The sequence below is a fragment of the Anarrhichthys ocellatus genome, unplaced genomic scaffold (assembly GCF_004355925.1).
Source record: "Anarrhichthys ocellatus isolate YVR2014 unplaced genomic scaffold, GSC_Weel_1.0 scaffold37, whole genome shotgun sequence".
Taxonomy (NCBI): domain Eukaryota; kingdom Metazoa; phylum Chordata; class Actinopteri; order Perciformes; family Anarhichadidae; genus Anarrhichthys; species Anarrhichthys ocellatus.
The window spans coordinates 1,897,928-1,920,931 of record NW_022280067.1 but is presented as its reverse complement, the minus strand read 5'-3'; the positions used below and the strand labels follow the sequence as shown (position 1 = coordinate 1,920,931).

General features: G+C 42.3%; 1 protein-coding gene across 1 annotated transcript in view; it reads right to left on the bottom strand.

Annotated features, from left to right (window-relative positions):
- rapgef2b (Rap guanine nucleotide exchange factor 2b) overlaps window positions 1-23,004 on the bottom strand; it is a 94,069-nt gene that overhangs the window by 41,515 nt on the left and 29,550 nt on the right. The window contains 3 exon segments of the mRNA XM_031866949.1: window positions 2,112-2,279; window positions 4,861-4,936; window positions 16,344-16,427. Coding sequence (XP_031722809.1) covers window positions 2,112-2,279; window positions 4,861-4,936; window positions 16,344-16,427 — 328 coding nt within the window.

The following is a 23,004-nucleotide window of genomic DNA, read 5'->3' as shown; positions in this document are numbered from 1 at the left end:
TTGGGACTGCTGGTTGCCATGGCACCCGCTCCATCCTTCCCACAGGAGCGGTGAAGAGTTGAGTGTGTGACGGGAGACGTAGGGCCATGTGAAAGTTCAGTGCGGTCTTTTGAAACAAAAACACAGCGAGTCTAAATTTAGGAAGCAGGGTGGGGCTGGAGGGAGGCTTGGGGGGGGGTTTGATGCTTGCCGCATTTTCCCTTTTTTAAGCGTGATTGTTTCACAGTGTTCCAGGAAGAACCAGGTGCACCGACAGAACCCCCGCGGGAACGCCGGGAATGCAGTGAAATTGTGCAGAACAGGAAACGCCGTGTGTAAGAACTGCATGCTGGGTATTTGCGTCATTAGTGTGAAAATGCTTTGCTTCCTATTCCCAGGCAAAGAAAGCACAGAAGGGAGAGGGGACCTGGTGCAAACGCAACGGGCAGCTAACTCTTCCTCTGCTGGAGTCGAATCCCTTCACATGGTTGGAGTGAATGCTCTTCCACAAAGATGGTGCACTCTGATTGGATGAGGCTTTGCACTGTCAGGGCACCAAACCACACTTCTGCTTTCATTTTTCATCGAAAAAATCCCCCCCCAAAAAATACAAAGTTTGCCGACGTGTCCGGCCTCTAACATGCTGAAACAGGATGAAATTAGGAGAAGTACTGCATGAGAACGGTTTCATACACACATTAGCACTGGTGGATTTGGAAAACGAATGTCTTTCAACACCAGCCCAACTGTTGAGTATGTAAATGAGGGTTTGTAAGAATAGAACAGCTGCGAGACTCATGAAAGTAGGCACCATCTGACTCAGAACGTTTTCCTTCTCCCAAACTCTCTTCCTCCTCCATTTCTCTCTCCGTGTGGATCTCATGACAATCACAAAATCACAAAATACTCCATTCTCATCGGCAACTGTCCTAAAACTGCCTGTCATTTCCAAACCAATCAAGGCTGTGTTGAATCTCAGAATCTCCATAAATGAAACTAGAGATGGTGAGATAATGCAAATCCATTTGTTTCACAGATATCCTTTTTGTAAATGACATCTTCAAAGGGATTTGGAGGGACACAACTTCTTCTAAACAGTGTCCATTTTCCCACGTTAACCTCTGAAACAGGGCTGAAAATGACACTGATAGATGTTTTTCACATCTTTCATTGAAATGCTTGACAGTCAACAGAGAGGCACTAGGAGACTGTGCTGTGCGGTTCTTTAAAACAGTGGTTGTCAATCTGTTTTTGCTTGTGACCCCATAATATGAACCAGCAGTACAGTTAAAGTGATTGTCCTTTTTAACATGCACTTTAATTTGAATATATTTAGAGGTCAGAGAACGTAAAGCTGTGCACTTGTTAGCAACACAAGTTCCCAGGTTGAGAAACACCGTTTTAAAAACGTTCAAACTAAACTACTTTCTTTTCCCCTGGTTCAATGATCAAACACTCGTTTCAAAAGGTTGAATTCTCCAGGACACACTTTCTGTAAATCCAAAGAACTGTAGGACGATATGCACCTTGAATTTGCTTTGCAATATGCTGACATTTGTATCATTCAAGTGCAGAGACAACTTAAGAACAAGAAATGCATTGGTGGAGAGTGTGCCAAAAACCTGAAAAAAACAGAAGTATTTTCTGACAACAATAAACACCACAAACAAGAAGAGGCAGGTATAGCACAGATAAACTACAGTATAAAGGATGCTCAACGAACTACAACACATTTATTACAGAGAGGGTGGAACGACACACCAAAGCCAGCAGCTACAAACATCACACAAGTGTATAGCAACTTTAATCTATCAAGGACGGGTAAAACAACATTTGAACACTACAGGGAGGAGAGCCCAGCCCACCCTAAGGAGACATGGGTGCCCTCTCCTCGGGAGACATCAAAACACAAGAACCTACAACCGAGGGAAAGCTGAGGCCAGCAAACAGAGAGAAAAACACAGATGTGGTGTAACAGGGAACAGACATGTTCAGCTACCATCTGAAACAAGACTGCACAACAGGTCCTGAAGAAGGAGCGAGACAGGCAATCAAGAGCAACACGTAGCGCACACACAGCGATCCAGCGCAGCGAGGGTGAACACAAAACTGCAGCGCAGGGTGCAACTCACCGTGTGGTATCCCCGGTCTATGGGCGGCTTCCCGGTGGGGTACGGATCCACGGTGTCGATGATCGTCTGTCTCTCCCCTTTCTGGTTGATCTTCCGAAAGCGCCGACGGGACTGTCTGTGAGAGGCTTGCCGCTGAAAGTACTCCTCATTTTCATCCATATAGTCCACCTGGAAACGATAGTGAGGGAGGGAGACGGAGAGAGGGGGGAGTGACTGTCTTCATCTTCATTCACGCCCAAAAGCACACAAAAAACCCCACCCTCCTATACTCCAGCTCCGATTCCTCCTCCGCCTCCCTGCCTCCCGCCCCGCTCTTTGCGTAAAAATAGAAGTGTGTGTGGGCTGCGCGATGCACACCTACGTCAAAGGGTGCTCACAGCGCAAAAAAAACAAGAGAGACCGAGGGAGAAAGGAGAGCAGTGGGGCGCAGATTGATTGACAAGACTGATAAACAAGAGATGGAGTCAGACGGAGTAAAAGACAAGCAGATGGAACAGACGCACTCTCGACTCTCTCTCCGCATCTGTTAAACGTATTAACCACAATGAAATTGCGTGTTAAAACAAGATAAATCATGTTTCCATTTTTAATGAAATTCAAAGGAGGGGAAAAAAAAGAAGATTTTCCAAGTGGAAAATAACACAGGATGCCAGTTCGACATTTGTGCAGTGAAGTCATATTCTACAGTATTTTTGGGTTGCACTCTGTTGCCTGGCGGCTTTGGTTTAATGCTGGAGTGACATGTTTAAGTTTCTTTCTTCTTTGGACCCCCTTCCTCGCACTCACTCGCCACTTTCACTGCGGCTTCACGTTTTCTTAAAGCGCTCAGCTTCTGGGATTACAACACTGAAATCTCTCTCTCTCTCTCTCTCTCTCTCTCTGCCGTACCAACTGCTGCCATGACGACGGCGTGTGAGCGAGAGCGTAAGTGTGATCGCGTGTCTAATTGCAAATCTCAAAGAGCAACGTGTGCATGCATGTACGTGTGTGTGTGGGCATGTACAGTAACTAGCACGTGAGCGGCTTATTTCTTTTCTTTTCATCCGACGTGTTGGTCTCTTTGCTCATGTTTGTAACTGTGTGCATCTCATACTTATGGGGGGGGTTATCCAAATGTATCTATATTTCAGCAGCACAAATCCCTCCTCGGTAATTGCAGGGCGGGTTGGCACCCATTATAGCAAAAAAAAGGGGGTAAGGCCAGAAAGTGTCTGCAGCTAGCAGAGCAGAGGGTGTTATTACCGAGGGGGTTGTGAGAAGCTGCTGATACAGGATCAGTTACAAGAAGGCCCCCCCCTCATCTCCAACAGCACACTCATGGAGACACAGCAACTACAACATGTGATGTGCCGTGGCTGCAGAGCAGTGCCAACCAGTCCTTATTATATACCGGCAAGACGTGGGTTGTGTGTCATGTCTTTAAAAAAAAAAGAAAGATGCAGGCGGAGGGGAGGATTTGCATGTGCTAGAAATGGTGGAGAGCGAGTGTGTGAGTTTGAGGAACGCGCTAGAAACCAAAATCAAATGTTAACACCTTAGCAGTGGACAAATGGCCGGCAGGCACTCGCACTGGTGTTGTGTTTTGGCTTCATATGCCACAGTGTGCACAGTTTTGCTGGCTATTTGAACAGCTTTGTTCACTGCCCCTCAACACTCTGTTGCCTGCAACTGGCAAAGAAAATATGAATTATGTTTCTCGTCTGTGTTCCTCTTTAAATGTGAATCTGTTTGAGGATGGATTTGTGGAGGTTATGATGATAGGAAATGTACACTTACAACCGTGAAAATAAACTACAAAAACAACACGCTTTTCTTTCTACTTATCTACCGTCTATCTGCGAGGGTTCATCGCAATCATTCAGTTGATACAAAAGTTACAACTGAGGAAGGCTTTCTGATTAAAGAGAAAAACATCCAGTCCACTTTGGATCCAACTCTCCGGGCCTCCTATTCTTTCATATCTCAACCTACAATTGTCTGATGTAGTGTGTCAACAAATGAGCAGACGTGAAGCCGCAGCGAGCATACTGTACGTACGTTTTCTTGCAGCACTGTAAAAGACAGCTGACAACATCGGTTTTGTCTCTCGTACACTTCCGCCCTTTAGCACAAACTTATAAGCAAAAAAATGCATCTGTTCTGATATCTGCAGGCTTCAGAGAGCTTCTGGTGAACAGATGATTTGAGACGGGAATGATTTGTTCAGAACAACTGCTTTTGTGAGCAAACATTTGATTTGCCATAAAACTGGGTCAGAGCTTCTCCCAGTCGTGGACTCGAGCAACTCCACGCACGCTTAAAGACAATAAAATACTGGGATGAAATGTCAATAGGAGGCACTTATAACAGATTAGTAGGGACACCGCTGTAAGACGGTTTGGTGATCCACAGGATAGAGTTCACTCTTAACACATCAAGGAACTCCAAAATCAATCAATCATTATCCACGACGCTGACATCAGAGAAAACTGAAGCCCAAAGCACTGCTGGGTTACACTTAAACCAGAATCAGGTTTTATTTTAGATCAGGTGAATGTAATGTTCTTGTTAGGATAGAAAAGAACCAGAGTTTGACACTGTAAACGGTGAAGAGCACTATGGTTTACAAAAACACAAGATAGGTGTTTGGATTTGGGTTATACGTAATTGAAAATTAACATTTGAGTGGGAAAAGCTTCGTCAAAAATAACAAAAATGACATTTAAAAAATAATACCCGTGTGCTAAAAGTCTGATAAAATGGGACTCACCACAATCATCTCTGAGGGTTCCAGGACGATGCACTCACATCCACGCCGCAGGCTGCCTGCTGATCGCTTCCCAAAACTGGACAGAAAAAAAGAAAAGAAGAAATTAATGAAATGATGAGAAAAAGAAGAATTTGGACGTCAACATTTATCTAATAAAAGCAAAGTAGTTTATGTTTCCCTGTAAAATCTGTAATGGCATATTAAGTTAAGAGCTTTTACTCTCACACTGACAGCCAAGACGTCTGTGTAGGTCAATCGGTAAGTCTGTGCCCGACATGTTAAATATGCAGTATGGAATTTCTGTATAAAATGTTGAACAGCGCAGCATTGAATGGACAAGTTCCTCCTTTCAGCTGGGACCACACCCACCTGAAGGGAAACACCCGCCTCTGGAAAAGTCCACTTTCACGACGTCACAGTTTGTACAGTATGCTTCGGGCCTAATGAGCGGGGGAACCGGGGAGTATTAAAAAAGAAGCAGAGACCAAAATGTCTCAAAGGAGGGCAGTAGCCATGGAAACTTTGAGCAAGAGGAGATCCAACTTGTGGGCTTGATGAAGAATGCAGCCTTTGTCCAGCAGCCGACCTCGATGCAGAGACACAAGGACTTCCTTGTTTGTTTACTTTTTTGCATCTTTCGATTCAGAATGTGACCTACATCCGGTTGGTTTGCCGATTGTTTTGTAAGATAAACTGAAGTGACTCCAACAGGACGGAGGGCTGCCGCGTTTGAGCACCTCATGCTGTGCAGCGTTGCATTATTCAGATTCACTAGTCGTGATTTTAGACCTGCAGGTTTAATATTTACATGGAGTCAATATGTGTGGAAGCTGAAATAATTATAACATACAACATTTTTAAGCATTTGTAAGCAAAAATGCAGAAATATGATTATTTGTTGCTTTTTCTTGTCCTATGATATCTTTTGGATTGTTGGTTGAGCAAAACAAGCAATTTATGGGTGTCTTTTTGAGCCCAGGGATGTTGTGATGGCCACTTTTCACTAGTTTTTGACATTTGAGGCTAAACGATGACTGTTTTCGATCAATCCCTAATGCAAATGATCTTGAATTACAGACCTATATCCTCATTTCTTGCAGTAACTCGCTGTTCTTTCTCAATTCCTAAACTGGGTCTGTTGAGGCCTTTTCTTCTTGAACTTCAGCATGTAATTGATACAAAGTGAGTAACTGCGGGTGAAGAAAGTTCTTCGCGGTGCTCACGGTGAAGTGAGCAGTGCTGTGTGGCTACCTGTGTTGAGGCTGTGGAGGTGTCAGCATCCATCAATCCCACCGACAGGTGCAGACCTCAGGCACAGCATGGTCTAAATGCTTTCAGGCCCCGGGCTTGTGGCTACATGTTGTGGGTACGGCTCGGTCAGACTGGAAAATAAATACCAGCAAACTGCAAAGAGCCGGCGATATTCCACCTGACACTTTGGCAAAGAGCAAATAATGATTTTTGTGGAGTCTTTTATTTTCTAAAAGTCAATTCCGCTTGCTTTGCTTTTCTCTTTCTGCCTCCTTTCACAGTCCAGCCTTTGTTGTGTTTTTTCCTCTTTTGTCAGCCGTCCTGTTTTTCTCTGCCAGGGCTGCAATTTTACTCGACTAACTTGTTTCTTACTTTCTGATGCCTCTTGAACTAGAGTTTGTCATATAAGTCCACATGATTACAGTTAACTTCTGCTGAGAAGCACAGAGTGAAATCAAAGACAACTTGAGTGGCTGGATCGGATGAAGGCAGTGCGGGGGTTAATGCTGATGGTTGCCGTTTGCTTTGCCTGAGCTTCAGTTTAATGCGTTTTAACTCAGCTTGTATCCCTGACATACACAAGCCGGAATTCCACCACAGGGCCAAACAGAGGTACAGTATGGAGAGCTTACTCTGTGTTTTCTCTCACAAGAAGACAAACGTAATTCTTTCGCAACTTATTTCCAGCAAAGATGATTTGTCAGCTGGGCAGCAGCTTCAGAGGAGCGAGTGCTTCTGATCCGGTTTTGCAGACGTTTGGAGTCGGTACCGGCTCTGATCCTGTTGAGCCTCCCTAGGCCGGCTCTACTTTTGGGGAAAGGGAGCGGTGAATCCAGCCATTACGCATCACGAAACACGTTGGGCCACCAGATGTTAAACAACAAAAGGGACATGTTCAATCATGTTCCTCCATTACGCTCCCGACATGAGTAATCCAATCCTCCATTTTGCGGGAGGCAAATGCCACTGGCAATGTGAGATATTAGAGAAGGGATTATGGAAGTGGAGAGTGAGTGGGTGGGAGGGTTTTTCAAACACAAACGTGTCTTGTTTGGAAGATTAAAGCCTCCACTGCTCTATGACTAGTCCTAAGCATATATTAGAGTACCAGATCTGCTGTGTGGGTGAATGTATATCAGGCAACAGATAGAATACGTCTAAATGTCTAAATGTGTGATTCTCCCAGTGGATGCTTGGTTGGGTTGGGGTTTGGGCATCTTTGCAGCAATCAACACCGTCACACTGCAAAGTTTGACAAATGCAAATATTTTAATTTCTATTAGCTCCACCGACGATGTGTGCACGATCTATTTGCTATTAATAATGCTGCACTGAGGAATTCAGGTCAAGATGACGTAAGGTTTGTGCTTTCTATCCTGGGAATTAAAGTGTGTGCTGACTGACAAATGTATAAAACCAGATAAGAAAAAGATAAGAAATGTGCCAGATGGTTGAGCAGCTTTGTAAGTCAGTTATAACAGAGCACAGCACTGAGCAAAGATTATCGGCGTCATACTCTCCACACAAATAATGCTGTTATACGTGTTGCGTTCAACAGCACAATTGTGTGCCGTTAAAAAGATCATTATCCTCACTCCACTTCAATTTATTGTCCCTTCAAGGGGGAATTCACCATGCAAAGGCCATTACAAATACAACAGACAACACGCGGTGCATGAATACATAAAGATGCAGCACATACAGACAGAAAAGCCCTCATCAAAAAAGAATCAAGTCAGAAATGTTCAATGAACAACTTTGCACTTTGAGAAACATATTTGTTTGTGCAGCAGATTCATGACGCATTCACGTCATATCGGATCTTCCTCAATTACCAGTTTCTGACTTCCAGGTGGTTATTATGACTGGGAAACTGGGCTGTTTCTAAAGAACTTGATGTATTCAAATTGCCACTTTATAATATGGATGTGCCACAAATCCAAACAAACATGGACGCCTCATGTCAGCCAATGTCTGTTCAATGTAATAAAACCCACATTAAATGAATATAGTGTCAAATCACAGTATTTTAAAACCCTCACAAGGCGGATCTACAATCATAACAACTATGATCACAACCGTCTTGATCTAAAAGGTAAAAGCTGCACCAACAACAGCACCTGTTGCATGAAGATGACATGCAGATGAAGGTGTTGCGTCACTTACGTCTCAGCCTGTTTCATAATGCTTTATAACCTCTGACGAGAAGATTTGAGCAAAGATTCAATGAAAGTTTTCAAATGAAACCCTGAATCTCTTGCTCTCCCAGTTCCCCTCCCGTTACACAACAAGCCCGGGCGTCTGGAATGTCATTCCGCATGCATCACCAGCCTTTCACTCTGCGAGCCCGGCAGTCCCACCACCAAAGCCTCAGATCCATTCTGCCGTCTGACTGAACCGGTGCAATCCCTAATCTGCACCCCTGGTCTGAGCTGGAGGAGGAGGGTGGTGGGGGGGGGGGGGGGGGGGGGGGCTCCTCACTCTGTTAATCCGTTTAACTGAGTAAATGGTGAGAGGGCACAACAGCTTTTTTTAACCCAACGGACCCTTAAAAAGGGACAAAAGATTAAACTGGTTATGCAAGAGTTCAGACCCAGCTCAGAGAAGGAGGGAAGTGGAGGTCAGAGGAGGGAGAGGACGTCTCTGAAGTGACGCTCAATGAAAACAGCATCCAGGCTTGAGGGAGTTTACCAACATCCCCTCTGAGCTGCAGCGGTCCATCAGACCACCTCTCAACCTTGCGAACATAAACAGAATTCTGCGGAGTGACGGCGTGGCCGCACCACACACGTGCCCCCGAACCTTTGCCCCACCACTTCTGAAATAGACACCGATGCCAAGAATGTGCGAATGGCACGCGACTTTAGCTCTTCCCAAAATACAACACAAGAAAAGGGCACTGAAGTAGAGTTTTAGAAAGAGAGAGAGAGAGAGAGAGAGACTAAGCTGGCCGCCCAAAACTTTTCCAAGATGTATCAATCAATCATCGCTGCATCTATAAACCATTTCCAACACATTCTCCCCACAGCAGGAGCTCCATCTTTGTTTTGGTTTCAAAGTCTTGTGTAACCCCCCCCCACCACCCAAACATGAAGAACACACACCCCTTCTTTTTTTTTTTTTTCTGGCAGTACACACTGCTGCACACTGACAGATCCAAAATAACATCAAAGACGTGTTTCACATTCCACACTGCAACCAGCTCGGAGACTAGTCAGATTTTGAAATCGCAACCAAAAACGCAGGAGTTTCAGGGCAGAGCTTCCTGTGAGCCATAATACAGGAGTTAAGTGCCGCTGTAAGTCTGGACACTCACCCCCGACTCTGCAAACCGCTCCCAGAGTGACACCACCAGCAGATAAGATAAGAAGATCCCCGTCGTTAGTCCACAGTCGGTCCAACAAGCACGTTCCAAGTCCCGACACTTTGGTGCGACTGCGGCATATCGTACTGCGCACACCCGAGTGTTGCCGTCTGAGAATGGGAGTGTGTGGCTCTGAAAGGGTGTGTGTGCGGATCAGCCTCTGCCCAATGGCTCTGCCCCCTTTCTCTCTCTCTCTCTCTCCCTCCCTCTCTCTCTCTCTCTGTGTGTAATGTGGTGCGCTGACTACAGCCAGCATTCCAGCATACGACTCACTTCCTGGCACAGAGACACAAGTGAGTGACAGGGTGTGTGTTCATGTCGGAGTGTGTAGGCGTGGACAGCTTCTGATCTCCCCTTTCGGTAAAAGTTACTCAACAACATCCTTTATCATGAATTCTGTAGAATGTAATACTTTTCCAGTTTTGAGTCGACTGAAATTTCTTTATAATAATAATAATGACTTAATAATTGTTACTTAAACTCATTGGTAGAATACATTTTCCAGGAACATTTGTCCCAGCATGCATAGTTAAATGCTCCATAAACTTTATTTTTCTCTACTTTGATGAAAGTTAAATCATAGAAGCTTGTTAGGGGTGTTTTTTTACACATGTGACTCAAATCAGTCACATAAGTCATTTATCTGATCAAAATTCAAACCATGATAAAACAAACCTAACCACTATAGCCAGTGACGTGCGGTGAGGTTCGTGAGGCACTGACTCGATCTTTCAGAGTCAGATTTACAAATATATGAACCCGATATAGAGTATCTTAAATCACCATTCAATTGGCAGCTTGCACATTGACTGCTGGTTGTTTTTCATATCAGCATTCTTTACACACACATAGGTAAGGTACATATGTGAATGCACCACGAGCGTGTGTTGCTGTTGATTTTGTCATATTTCCCTGTTTTTTGAGAATTGTTTAAGCTTAGATATTTAATCTTAAATGTTTGCGGCCAAAGCAAAATATAAGAAGAAGAGAAACGGAACGACAAGCATAACCCCAAACCGTGGGCTTTCGCACGCCCCCTTCATTGAGGCAAATCAGCAAGACTAAATATATTCTACACATACGTGAAATACATGACCTATTCTATGGAAAGAAAGGACATATAATACAAGTGTCTACAAATATTACACTGGTGACAAACAATGAGAAAGCAAAAGCCACGCGCTCAACCCAGTTTGTTAGGTATTGCGCAATCTGAGGTGAAGCAGATCTCATCGCTGCCTCACCTCGCGTGTCTCCTCTCTGTTTGAACAGGACATGCGCAAATTCAGCGATTTTGACTCTAAAAATGCTTAAAATTATTTAAATCATACAGAAATTACATTTATAACACAGATCAGTAGATACATATTATTTTTTATTTTATCATTATTTGTTTTTTACTTTTCATGATGACAGGTGAGGCTCTGCCTCCCCTGACCACACATCCCTGACTATAGCTCTCTAAACACATTACATTTTCCATGACATTTGGTTCTAGCTTGTACCACTTCCCCCCCCATACTTTTTAACTTCAGCCACAGATTCCGTGCTTATTTTGATCCTAGTCTGAATGTAAAAGCTAACAACACAGCTCAAGATTTAATGAGTAGGCAGCATGGCAGACGAAGGATTAGACTTTAAACTGCTTTACTGGTGAAAAATAAACATAATTGGAAACTAGCAACTATTGTCAGTATTTAACCCTAACTTAAGAGCTGTTGATTGAACTTAATTTCCTAAGTTCGTCTGTAGGGACTTGCAAGAGACAACAGATCAATGGGATGGTCAACATTGGTACAAAAATGCTGCATCCGACTTTTCCCACAAAGCAATTTGGTAGTGTCCATTTATTAAACCTCCCCACCAGGAACTGTAAATACTTACGCCTTTCAAACTTCATGGCCCCAATTTATACCACATTTATTCAAAATGGTAAGTGTCCTTAATATGACAGGCTGTGTAAAAATGAGTAGAGTGCCCCTTTAAATTATGATACAGCTCTTGAACAAAGTGATCTATTCAACAGTAGTTCAGTTCAACTTCACAATTTAAGGAGCCGAGTCACTCATAATTTCACGTCAAAACAATCAATGTATATTTGACAGTGTAGCCAGGTATATTGGTCATTATGAGTCACTGCTGGCAACAACCTGACAAAGTTAGTTATGAATGTTTTTCTCTTAAAAAAAAAAAAAAAAAGAGGGAAACTATTATTATCGCTTGCACAATCAGTTTTGAAATATGTAATTGTAGACACATTTCAACAATCAGAGGGATACGAAAGTCACCACAGGAGCCACCACATTAAATTCAATCCAAGAAGCAAACACATGAAGTTGGCAGTCAGTTAGTGTTGTTTTCCTCCATGTGAGGAGTAAAAAAAAAAATCACCTTTTAAGCCTACCACTCTCTGTCAACCTCCGCAGAACATAGAGTATGTGAGCAACAGTGACGTCTGCGTTTGCGCGAACACAGAATAAATTATCGCTGGATCAGTTTGTCATCTGCATTCACAGATGAGTCTGCCTGAGCTGCTGCTGGCTGTCAGAAAAATGATTTGATGCCTTACTGACCTTTTCATCAAGCAGTTCACACAAACAAAAGCGACGAGGTTGACGTTGCTCCGCTAACTCGGACCCCGGCTGCTGATGTGCGCTGATTCAGTTAAGAGTTGTGGTTTTTGGTTAGCTAATATGAGGCGGATTATCAGGAAACTGTTCAGTGAATGACCGGAGGTGAAGTCCTGACAGCAGTCAACGGATAGTGATAATAAAGGCAGGCGGCAGCACGGAGAAGGGGAAGTACAAACCAGCGGGGGGTTAACAAAGAGTATATCATGGTAGAAGTTAAAAGTTCCATACAGTGAGACGTGTTTGAAACTGGAACTAAAAATTTTCATTACTCAACATTTGAAAATAAGATCAACACTCATAAATGTTGCTGATTTAAGGGAAAAAAAAAAGCTGTTAAGACAGCTATTACTTTGCCAAATTATGGTTCTGACCATTGCTGGGGAAAAAAAAAAACAAAAAAAAAAAAAAAAAAAAAAAAACTGTAGAGTTGCAGAAAACAGAGTTGCAGCATCAACGCATCTAATTTCAGAAAAATTCGTTTTATAAATAACTTCTAACTTGCTCATACATTTCCAACTTTTCTGAAGGAAAATTCATTGCCGTTGGTGCTGCCGGTTGGAAGAGTCAATTGGCTTGATGTCACCAAAGATGGCGGGCTGCGATTGGTCCGAGTCCAACCAGTAGTCTCCCGTGTCTCTCCGCCAAGTCACAGCGAAAATGAATCACTCTGCGATGGCCTAATCTGACAAAAACCATTACCATGCAGCCCCATTTACTGACTTCTTTTAATTACATGTTTTACACAGCACGTGTTTCTAAACGCTGTAAATCTGCGTCACCCGCTTGCTCAGATTTATTTATTTGGGTTGTATTCGATTTCACGCTGGCCTCTGGGTTAAATAAGGCACAGAGCATCAGCCTCTTCACACAGTGACTGAGTCATTCCTCTTCCCCCTGGTTCACATCTCACCACAGCGAGGGGAGGGGGAGCAAAGAGAGACGGAAGAACCGAGAGACTGAGTGATGGAAGCATATCAGGTTTTCAACCTTGCTGCCAGAGGAGATATGAGCAGCCATTTCTGGGCAAGGTCTGTCTGAAACCGAATTCCACCACATATTTAAAAGCTTCAGGAAGTCCTGCTGGACTCCATTCAGTTCCTTGTGGCACAACCAATTTCCCCTACCAGCCATTTTGCCCCTCGCCATTTCTACGCCTTTTTTCACTATGGCCATTAAAACAAAACAAAAAAAATTAATGACAGAGAATAAAGTCTGAAGAAATGCAAACCGAAAATTTACTATGTCTGAAATGCTACAACGGTTGAAACATTAAGAGGTTGTTAAAGTGGAAATGCCTGGCTGCGTGAACAACCAGTCAATAGTCATGTCACGTACATGTCACTCATGTGAAAACACTGAAACGCATGTTGAAGCGGGAAGTGTGTCATGACGTGGGGTGGCTTCCATTTAAATCGACAGCATTGATTATACTTTCTCCGGCACTGTTTATGGGAAAACAGCAATACGACGCTGTCGCGACAGAATGGGCGATACATCCTCTATTCCTGCTTCATTTGTAAATATACACTGTGATTCGAGTTGTGAGTGAGTTTCATCGACCCGGAAGTCCTTGGAAACTTCTAAACCACAATGTGTCACTTTGAATGTGTCATTTCAAAAATGTCTTCTTGTCACCTCACTTCATTTCCCCTCCATGAATGATGCTTTTACAGCGGCACCCAGCGCTGTGCTAGAGGCTAAGACAATAATAGAGTGCTCTATCTTTATACAAATGTGCTCATTTATCACGCAATGGAGTCATCAGGTCATAACACTAAGCCGTATTTAAAAATGTGTTTGCTGCATTATTAGGCCTCTAAAACATGTATTACAGTCAAGGTGGAAAGGAACTTACATTAAAAGTTGGAGGGATATGGGATGCAATCTTTGTACGCCCGACCACCCGAAAGATTTTGTAGCGCTATAACTACATCGTGTTACTTCCACCTTTGCTTCCGAGAGAGGACGATCAATACTCTCATGATCACAGGAGGTCAAGAAAATGTCAGACGCTGCCATTGCTCTCGTCTAACGTATGAGTGAGTTTATACAGATGGATGTAAACAGGCTACTGATGGATACATCCATGTCTAATGTACATTAGTGCCAGTTTTATCTAGCTGTTGTTCTCAAGACAAACTATTCAGCTTTATATTGGGATTAAAGTGACACTGTGCTCGATGTGCATTTTGTGTTTAATTCGGTGCAGTTGAAAAAACAAGACATGTCTTGTGCAATGCAGTTGGCATCACTCTAAGAAAAAGTGAGCTAATTATCAACCATATACAGTCTTGGCTCATGCAGCAGAGTGGACCCCTACTCCGGCTTCCTTGCAACATTTGCTTAGTAAACATTTTCAGAGGGCTCTTCCCCAGTGACTGCGGTCGGGCATTAACTTTAATCTGCCAATACCTGCAAATCCTCCTCCGGCGTCCCACATACACACTTTCACCTTGGCAAAACTGGAAAGGTTATATTCAAGAGGGGTGCAGCACATTTTGGCACATTTCCGATCGAGCCTTCCGTTTTTAAATGCTTCCCACGTTCCTGTGAATCCGGAGAATGACCGGAGCCGACCCCCGCAGCACTGCCGGGGACGGCTCCGCGCCGCGATTAAAGCGCTGGCCCAAGTGCTCAGAGTGGCCCGTCTGTAGGTGTGTGTTACGCAAGCCTAATGGATGAAAAGATCATTGTTTTCAGGACGCCCACAGAGCTGGTTCATGTAACAGAACCACTTGTGAAATCGCAGCTTTTTAACATTTGTACCTTGGCTTCAGAGGTGGTGATCAGTGCTGTGAGCCGATGGAATCTGAAGTCCTCGGAGGGTGTTGTAGTTAATTATTATACATAATGGCTCTGATGTCTTTCTACCACTCGTCTTTCCTCAAAGACTTCAATATTTGTTTCTTGGAACAACCTACCTTATTAGTAAAGAAGGGATGGAATTATATGTCAATCATGAGACGTTTAGTGCGACTTCACACTAATTATATTTTCCGTTCAATGTGGCTGACAGTACAAACAAAAAGTAGCTGGCTGTTGCTCAGGATATTATAAAGTCCTGGCAATTGACTTTAAGTTCCCTGGTTAAGTATTAAATGGGTTATATTAACACACTATGTATTTATATGCAGCTAAAATTATACCCAAGTGTTTATTATGTACACTTTTAACAGCAATTACTTGAATTTTGCTTGTTTACTTTCTGGGTTCTAGCTGTGCATGTGAAGCTTAGTTGCTTTAAACAAGTGGAAAGGGAATGTAGTGATGTTTTTACATGTTGGAGCTGAAGCATTACTTATTTCATTTGTAGAAATCTGCTCATAGAAGAGTTGTTTGTCGAGTGGACTAGATCGAGTGTTTTGCTTATCTACAATTGCAGGTATGTGGATTTATGCGTGCGGCTATTTTTCGGTTGTAACATTTTTCAGAAAGACAATTTTATAGCTCTTTTTCTGACATCAATGTGCATTTTATGCTGTCTTCCTTTATTTCCTCTTGTTCGATCCTTATTCTTGGGGACGCACAGAGAGAATTTATGCAAGAGAGAATGCTTTGTTTCTCTAGAATTGCAGAAAAGTTATGCTGATGCCATCTGTGGAGCCTTGCAATAAAATGCAGGACAACAGCCCAGCATCCTTCTCTGAGCTGAGTGAAGGAACTACACACGGTGTATGGGAAGCACTGGAATATCGGGCTTTTTTGGAATACACCAGCAAGAAGTGAAAATTGAAATCATGTGTGCAAATTTTCTGCCCGATATTGAGATGTCAACACATAAAAAAAATAAATATATAAATGAAACTTTTTGGAAACAAAAGGGAGCTTGCAGTTGGCAGCAGCGGCCACTTTCTCTTTTTCTTACTTAAATAAAATCTATTTTTAATGATAGAAAAAACAATCATCAGATTTAAACTTTCCCTTTTGAGAAATAAACAACAAGCTGGGGTGTCTTTTGTAACCTTAAGTCTGCAAACGATGTTTTAAAAAAAGCCAATTTGGTGAAAAGAAGACATCCTTATTTACTCCTCTGGATGAGAGTAAGTTGATAAGAGTGAAACTAACTTTTTTTTTGAGATAATATAAATTAAAATAGTTTCTCTCTTGCTCGTCTAGGATTAGCTTTTTATCTCCTGATGTGAATGTTCTAAATAGGTTTCGAAGAGCAGAAGTTGCTCGCATGTTAGTGCCGAGATCAGGCCTTCAAACAGAACCAACATGGCCGCTGATCCTACCTGCTTCTGGGCAGGAACATGGACTCCTTGATGAAGACGGAGCCGGACAACAGGATGTACCAGCAGCTTCCGATATCGTCAGGGCTGGAAGACAGAAAGAAAAGACACATTGAGCACAAATTATCGCAGAACGCAACAGCGATGGCCCAAATATAATGACTCTGAATAGTGACTAAGGAGTTGTGTAAAACTGGCGAGATATAGGCCTTCAAGTTTGATTTAAATTGAGCAATTTTAAGGCAATATCTTTCACTAGTATATATAATTTCAAATTAAAATTGTATAATCCAGTATCTGCTAGCTTGAAAGCTGTGAGTACTAACAATAGCCATGTTTGTTGTTTATGTTCATTATAATAATTTTGGGAGAGGCTTTGGAGGGAGGTCTGAGGTTAGATTCAGCAACGTTTGCAGCTAGTGCTGCTAGCTACACTGTGCTGGGTTTTTCATTAGATCATATTTTTGAATCCAACATACTCTTGCTAGTATCTCAAGACTACCAACCCGAGCTTCAATGCCGACATGTTTGCTATTCTGTTTGCTTGATCTACATGGTGACGCACTGGTGCTGCGATTTAATGCCAACAGCAATGTAAGCCTGCTCACTGGGCCAAATCAGATCGCTGCTTTAAAAAAAATAAATGTTAAAAAGGACAAAACATGAGACAGCGAGTGTGCTACAGAGAGAGAACTATGAATGAACTGATGAATCATCACTCATCCTCCCACACAGTTGAGGAAATTGGGCATCGCAGGCGAAGTAAACTCAGACCGACCTCTGGGTGACGTAGCTGGCTGTCAGGTTCTTACAACATGACTGGTAAACAAACAAACACGGATACATGCTTCCACCACGCTCGAGCCAATTTAATGTAAATTAGGAACATCAAAAGATTCCACTGGGGGAGTTTGCCTGAAGATAAACAACTCACTAGATATGAAATTCAGAAATGAAATGCACAGTCAGTATTAATAAAGCATGCTGGTAATTTTAAAGGATGACATTTTTTTTTTATGCATCAGCTGTTTGTTTTGCTCCTCTACTTTACCTCGTGACGTCCGTGGCTACCAGAGGGATCGCAAAAAGATAATCTCACAAGGCTGAGATACACAGGACCTTGTGCATGCAGGATTATCAAAGAGCCTGCGTACGCCAACCTACCGAGAATGTAAACAAGCGCTATGAACACGGATAATGACGTTAACGCTTGCTTTTATTCATATGCAACCGGCCAGACAGATCGAAGGCCAAACATAACATATGACCTCTTTATGAGGTCTGCTCACATTTCTGAGAAAACTGCCGTTTTCATTTTTATGTGGATTTTGGTAAAAATAGGATTGCGTGTGTGTTTTTACTTGAATTTCAGCTTGATTCTTAGTTTTTCAGTTCTGCATCAAACATGTCAGTGATGGACAGTGAAGAGGAAGTAGAGACCCAGAGAGGGAAGTATTCTCATGACATGCAACACTGATACCATTTTTTCTAGCTCTGGGAATTTGACATGAGCACTTAAGTTTCAGCATTGGTAGACAGAAATGGGTCAATAAACTGCTTTCTTTTTGCCCTAATGATCATTAAGAATGAAAGCTGCACTATGCCTGCACATATTAGGACTATTTAGCGAGATTTTATTATTTACTTTCTCAGTTTGTCTAGGCATCCTGACTATTTTCAAACAAAACAGATATTCAAAGTGTGTGAATTTGACTTACTTTCACAACATTTGTCATTTTTGTTTATTCTTTTTTTTTTTTACTAAAACTGTGAAATAGAACATTGCATGACGAATCAATAAAGTTGTGTTTAATGCATGTCCTATGTAGTATAAAAAAACATATTCACAATTATTAGCATTATTCCATTTTGTGAAATACGTTTACCTGTACGGTGAATATAAAGCTACAGCAAGCAGCCAGTTAGCTTAGCTTAGCATCAGCCTGGAAACAGCTAGCCTTCACATTAATCATACAGACGTGAGAGTGGTATCAAACTTTGAACATGACAGACAGTTATTTTGGAAAATGTGAAAAAGAAATACACATTTGCTACTTCATTATCAGTCTACATCAGTTCAGGTGTTACTTAAGCTTCACCTGAGGGTGTGAAAACCTGTAATTATCTTTGCTATGAAAGCACAGCGTCAATTCAAGCCTCCACTCGTCAGTTTGTTAACCAGCTGGCACTTAAATAAAAACGTCACCTCGTCAGAGAAAAACAACGTCAAGCCGAAATCAAACCTTTGTGCTTGAAGGTGCTCTGGTGTTAATAAGGCAGCAGCCTGTGTGATCATGGCTGAACATTTTCTGCTGGTGTGAGGGAGACTTTTTTAATTAAAACCAGAGGGGAAAATAACAAATCAATGACCAGTCAGACGTCAGCAATGTGACGCAATGGGACTGGTTTTTGCTTACAGAAAGGTAAAGGACGGGTGAACTTATTAAACCACCGCGCCTACATAGACACAGACACACATTCACACCCAGCATCAGTGTGCTGACAGAGTTTTTTTCTCCCCTTAATCACTGAGAACAAAGTCTCACCCCTCCTTCTCTCTACACTTTTTCTTGCAGAACTAATGAGGCTGTAGACAGCACACCCTACTGACACAGTGCAAAATCCTCCAACAGCATCTTCTCCTTCTCCCTCTGCCGATCTCCACCCGCCTCCCTCCAGCCTTTCATGGTTCCTCCCGGCATTCGGAGATGACACGAATGAGATGCTCAATTATTAATTGCTGGCACGCAGATGCACGGAGCGAGGAGAGCACCTCACATCGCTGAGGAGGAGGAGGAGGAGGAGATACAATGCTTAAAAAGTAGGAGATCGGAGACTCTTATGAGCCGCGACAGCTTGACTGAACTGGGTCACGAATACTGGAAGTGATTGTCAAACAGTAAACATGATCCATAAAACCCCCCTTGGGAAGCCTTTAGCAGCGGGGAATTGGGGTTATACGGGTACCGTGGAGGCGGTGGAAGGGGGTAAAATGACGCGATGGGGGGGGGGGGATCATAGCATCGAGACCTTTGTGAAATAAGAATTCAGTTTATGACGAAATCAAGAGTTTTATTCCAGAATGAAATGCCCCTTCTGAAAATGCGGAGGTCAACTTTCCAACGCTATGAATCTCAGCCAGGGGCTAAAATATTACATTGTGCGAACTGTTCTTTAGAATTATCATGATAGGTTATTACCAATGCTATTTTATTTAAATAGTAAAAACAAGGAAATACCATCAAGTTAAGTCAAGGAACAACTGGTGTATTTAAAGAAGATGTGTTGAGACACCTAACTGATGCACTGATGAAGTGTTTTTGTTTATCTCTCCTGGCAACAGCTTGTTGGACTTGGACTGATGCCGCCTACTGACAAGAGACTAATTCTTCTTCCTCTTTTAATCATTTAAATCAAAACATATACAGACTGCGAGGGTGAAATGGGATCTCAGCGTGACATGTGTAGCAGGTAAATTCCTGTTTTCATGGCAACTCTACAACCAAATGTAATTAACCGTTATTGTTTCTATAACAATTTAAAATGAGAAGACATCATACAATTGGTTGATCATGCTGCTTGGTCACAACTTTAAATACAAGCAGGCTTGACTTTTAATTTCCTCATAACAAAAAAATAAATAAACGGACTATTAAATGTAAGGCTGCAACTAACAATTACGTTCACTATTAATTAACCTGCCAATTAATCTAACCGTTGCCAACACTATAACAATTGCAATTGTCTTCAAATGTCTCGTTCAAAACAGTCTACTATCTTAGAGGAAAAAATTATGGCAATTAATTTTGTGTTGATGGACAAAATAATTATGGAAAACTCTAATTAAATGCTAAACTTACAGTATTCGACTCCAATGCCCGTAGATTGATGCTCACAACAATATAAGACTCCCGAACAAGCTGATTCCACTAGTCCAACAGAAAATAGCAAAACGCCATTGCACTGCACATCTAAAGCCATTTTCAGTTTAACCACACGGATTAGTGAGGGTCAAAGGTCCGGGGTTACACTGAAAGAGCTGACATGGAAGAGGTTAAAGGCAGACCAGGAGGTACTAACCCTCTCCACCAGCCTCTGTTAAATGTGCCAGGTCAGCCTCCATCTCAGGAGGGCTTTAGCGCGATAATCTCTGGATGCTCGCACAACATGGGATGTTTTCATGAGATATTGAGTGCGTGTGTGTGTGTGTGTGTGTGTGTGTGTGTGTGTGTGTGTGTGTRTGTGTGTGGACAAGCATGCTTGTAGTGTTTGCACTCCAGCAATCTAGAGCCCCAGGCAGGAAAAACTAGCACTTTTATAACCATTACCCTTATCCTCCGATCATTGCTCCAGGACTGCCAACTGTCAGGGATAGTTAGAGAGAGATTGTGAGTCTGTGGGTCATTAACTGGGGCACTTGTATGAATCCGAGTGCTTTTCTTCAACATTATGGAAGAGAAAAAAACAAAGATGTTGTGTATGTAGCCAGGATTTAGTTCTGTGTAAAAGCTTCTTCTGGATGCCGTCTTCCCTAACTCAAAAGGAGGAATATCCAGAAGAAAAAATGGCTGCCAAACATTGACATTTTGCTCAAGCAAAGGAAGTAATAACTAAAGCAAAGAAAAATTATGTATTTTCCTCATCTTCAAGGCTGCATAACAGATTATAGAAACTGCTATACATTTGGATTTTGGACTGTTGATTGGACAAAAAATGGAGTCACCACCTTAGGCTTCTGAAAATTGTGATGAATACCAAAGGATTGTTTTTGATCAGCACAGTTGGTGGGGCCAGAGGTGGGTCCAGGCTTAATATTACGGGGGCAGTAGTCCCTCAAGTCTAATTTTGGCACGTTTAGTGAAGCGTAACTTTCATAGACAGCTATTTAAATCACAAATATCCCGCTGTATTTGTGTTTTGAACTCATCCACCGTATCGCCTTTGATTGATCGAGGTTCCCAGTCAGAGCTCGTCTGTTTCCCCACAGGCAGATTCCCTTCACACGCTACGGTGGGCATGAAAATAAAATCAATGAATCAATACACGCTACTGTTGATTCCTTCATTTAGGGAAGACTGAGTCAGTGTGGCGCAATCTACACACGTCTTGCTTACGTCTTCTTACTGGAGACTGCAGTAAAGTCCTGCCGGTGTAGTGAGGAAAAATGACTGTGGGGCGACATTACTTTGTCATTTGGTGAATATCTCGATGGCATCTGCGAGAAGGTACACCAGGCTGCAGCACAGGAAAAATGAACTTGCTTGACATGATTATGTAAGAAAACCGCCAATCAGATTTATTGACCTATTAGTCGAAGGTGCCAGAATGGTTCCTGTCCACTTTAACGTCTAAGTGAATCCAACAATTCACCCCTACACAGAGTACAACTACAGTGTCTGACCTATGTAAGGGACAAATACAACTGTACATTTAAGTGTTTAGGTAAACTTTCTGAATAGTCTCCATTCCGGCAATTTATGATTACCGAAACCTGACCAGTAATCGCTGGTTTCAATAGAACCTGGGCTTTTCCTTAAAGGAAATTAACTCTTACATATGACTCAATACGGGCCTTACAATTTCTCTTACCATCACAATTAAATTCCCCATTGACTTTTAGAGTTCTCGTTTCCCAGCAGATTATTGCCGTTGTTATAAATAGACGAGGAACTGAAGACAGGCTGTTAAAAGCTTGTATTTTCACAAGACAAGGTTGATTAGGATCTTGCACAGGAGGAAAGCCAATCTCATCTGCTGCTGTTTAACACCCTGCTCTTATCAGGAAGAGCCCTGACAGACTTGTTATAGGTTCACACATGCATGCACGCATACACTTGTACACATACAAACAGTTGTGCACAGACGCAACTAGTAACTACGGCACTCGTGCTAATTAAATGAACCAATAAACCGAAAGGACAATAACCTGATGTGTTTTATATGGTTTTGCCTGGAGGTAAACTTAGAAAAGTAGTTTCATTCTACTCTACCGTTATTCCTCTTTTACATAAGACGCACATATGACTGATAAATTGAATTGCTATTATTATTTATTTTGGTCAAATTTTGATTATTAGTGCAGCCCTGATTATGACGCAGGTCTAGTGAACTCAAGTGCATTCATGCGAGAGACAGCGGTCACAGGTTTATCTGTGGTTGTCTCCGTTAGCAGAGACTCCGGTCTGAAACGCAGATCAATACAATTAACTAATAAACCGCAGAATTACACAAAATCGACATCACATCATTACCAGATCAAATCAAAGTGTCAGAATAACCACCGTCTGTTCATAAACACACTCTTATGATTTATATCACTCTCATTCTGGGAGGTAGGTTTAATGATGTTCATATGTAAATAATAGTAAATTAATAAATAAATGAATGCCACAGTCCACCGGAGTCCAACCTGAGCCGTGTCGCTGTGTTGGTCCTAATGAGGTATTAGACTACGTCCCACTAAGCCGTGTCGATACAAAAACAAAAAGTTTATTAGTTTAAATAATGTGCGTCCACTTTAGTGTTTTTATTTGGATATTTACACTTTTTGAGAGGAATTTGACAAGACCATCCAAGAATGCTCTTTACTAATGATACCACTAAAAATGCAAAGAGACTGTGTGTGTGTGTGTGTGTGTGTGTGTGTGTGTGTGTGTGTGTGTGT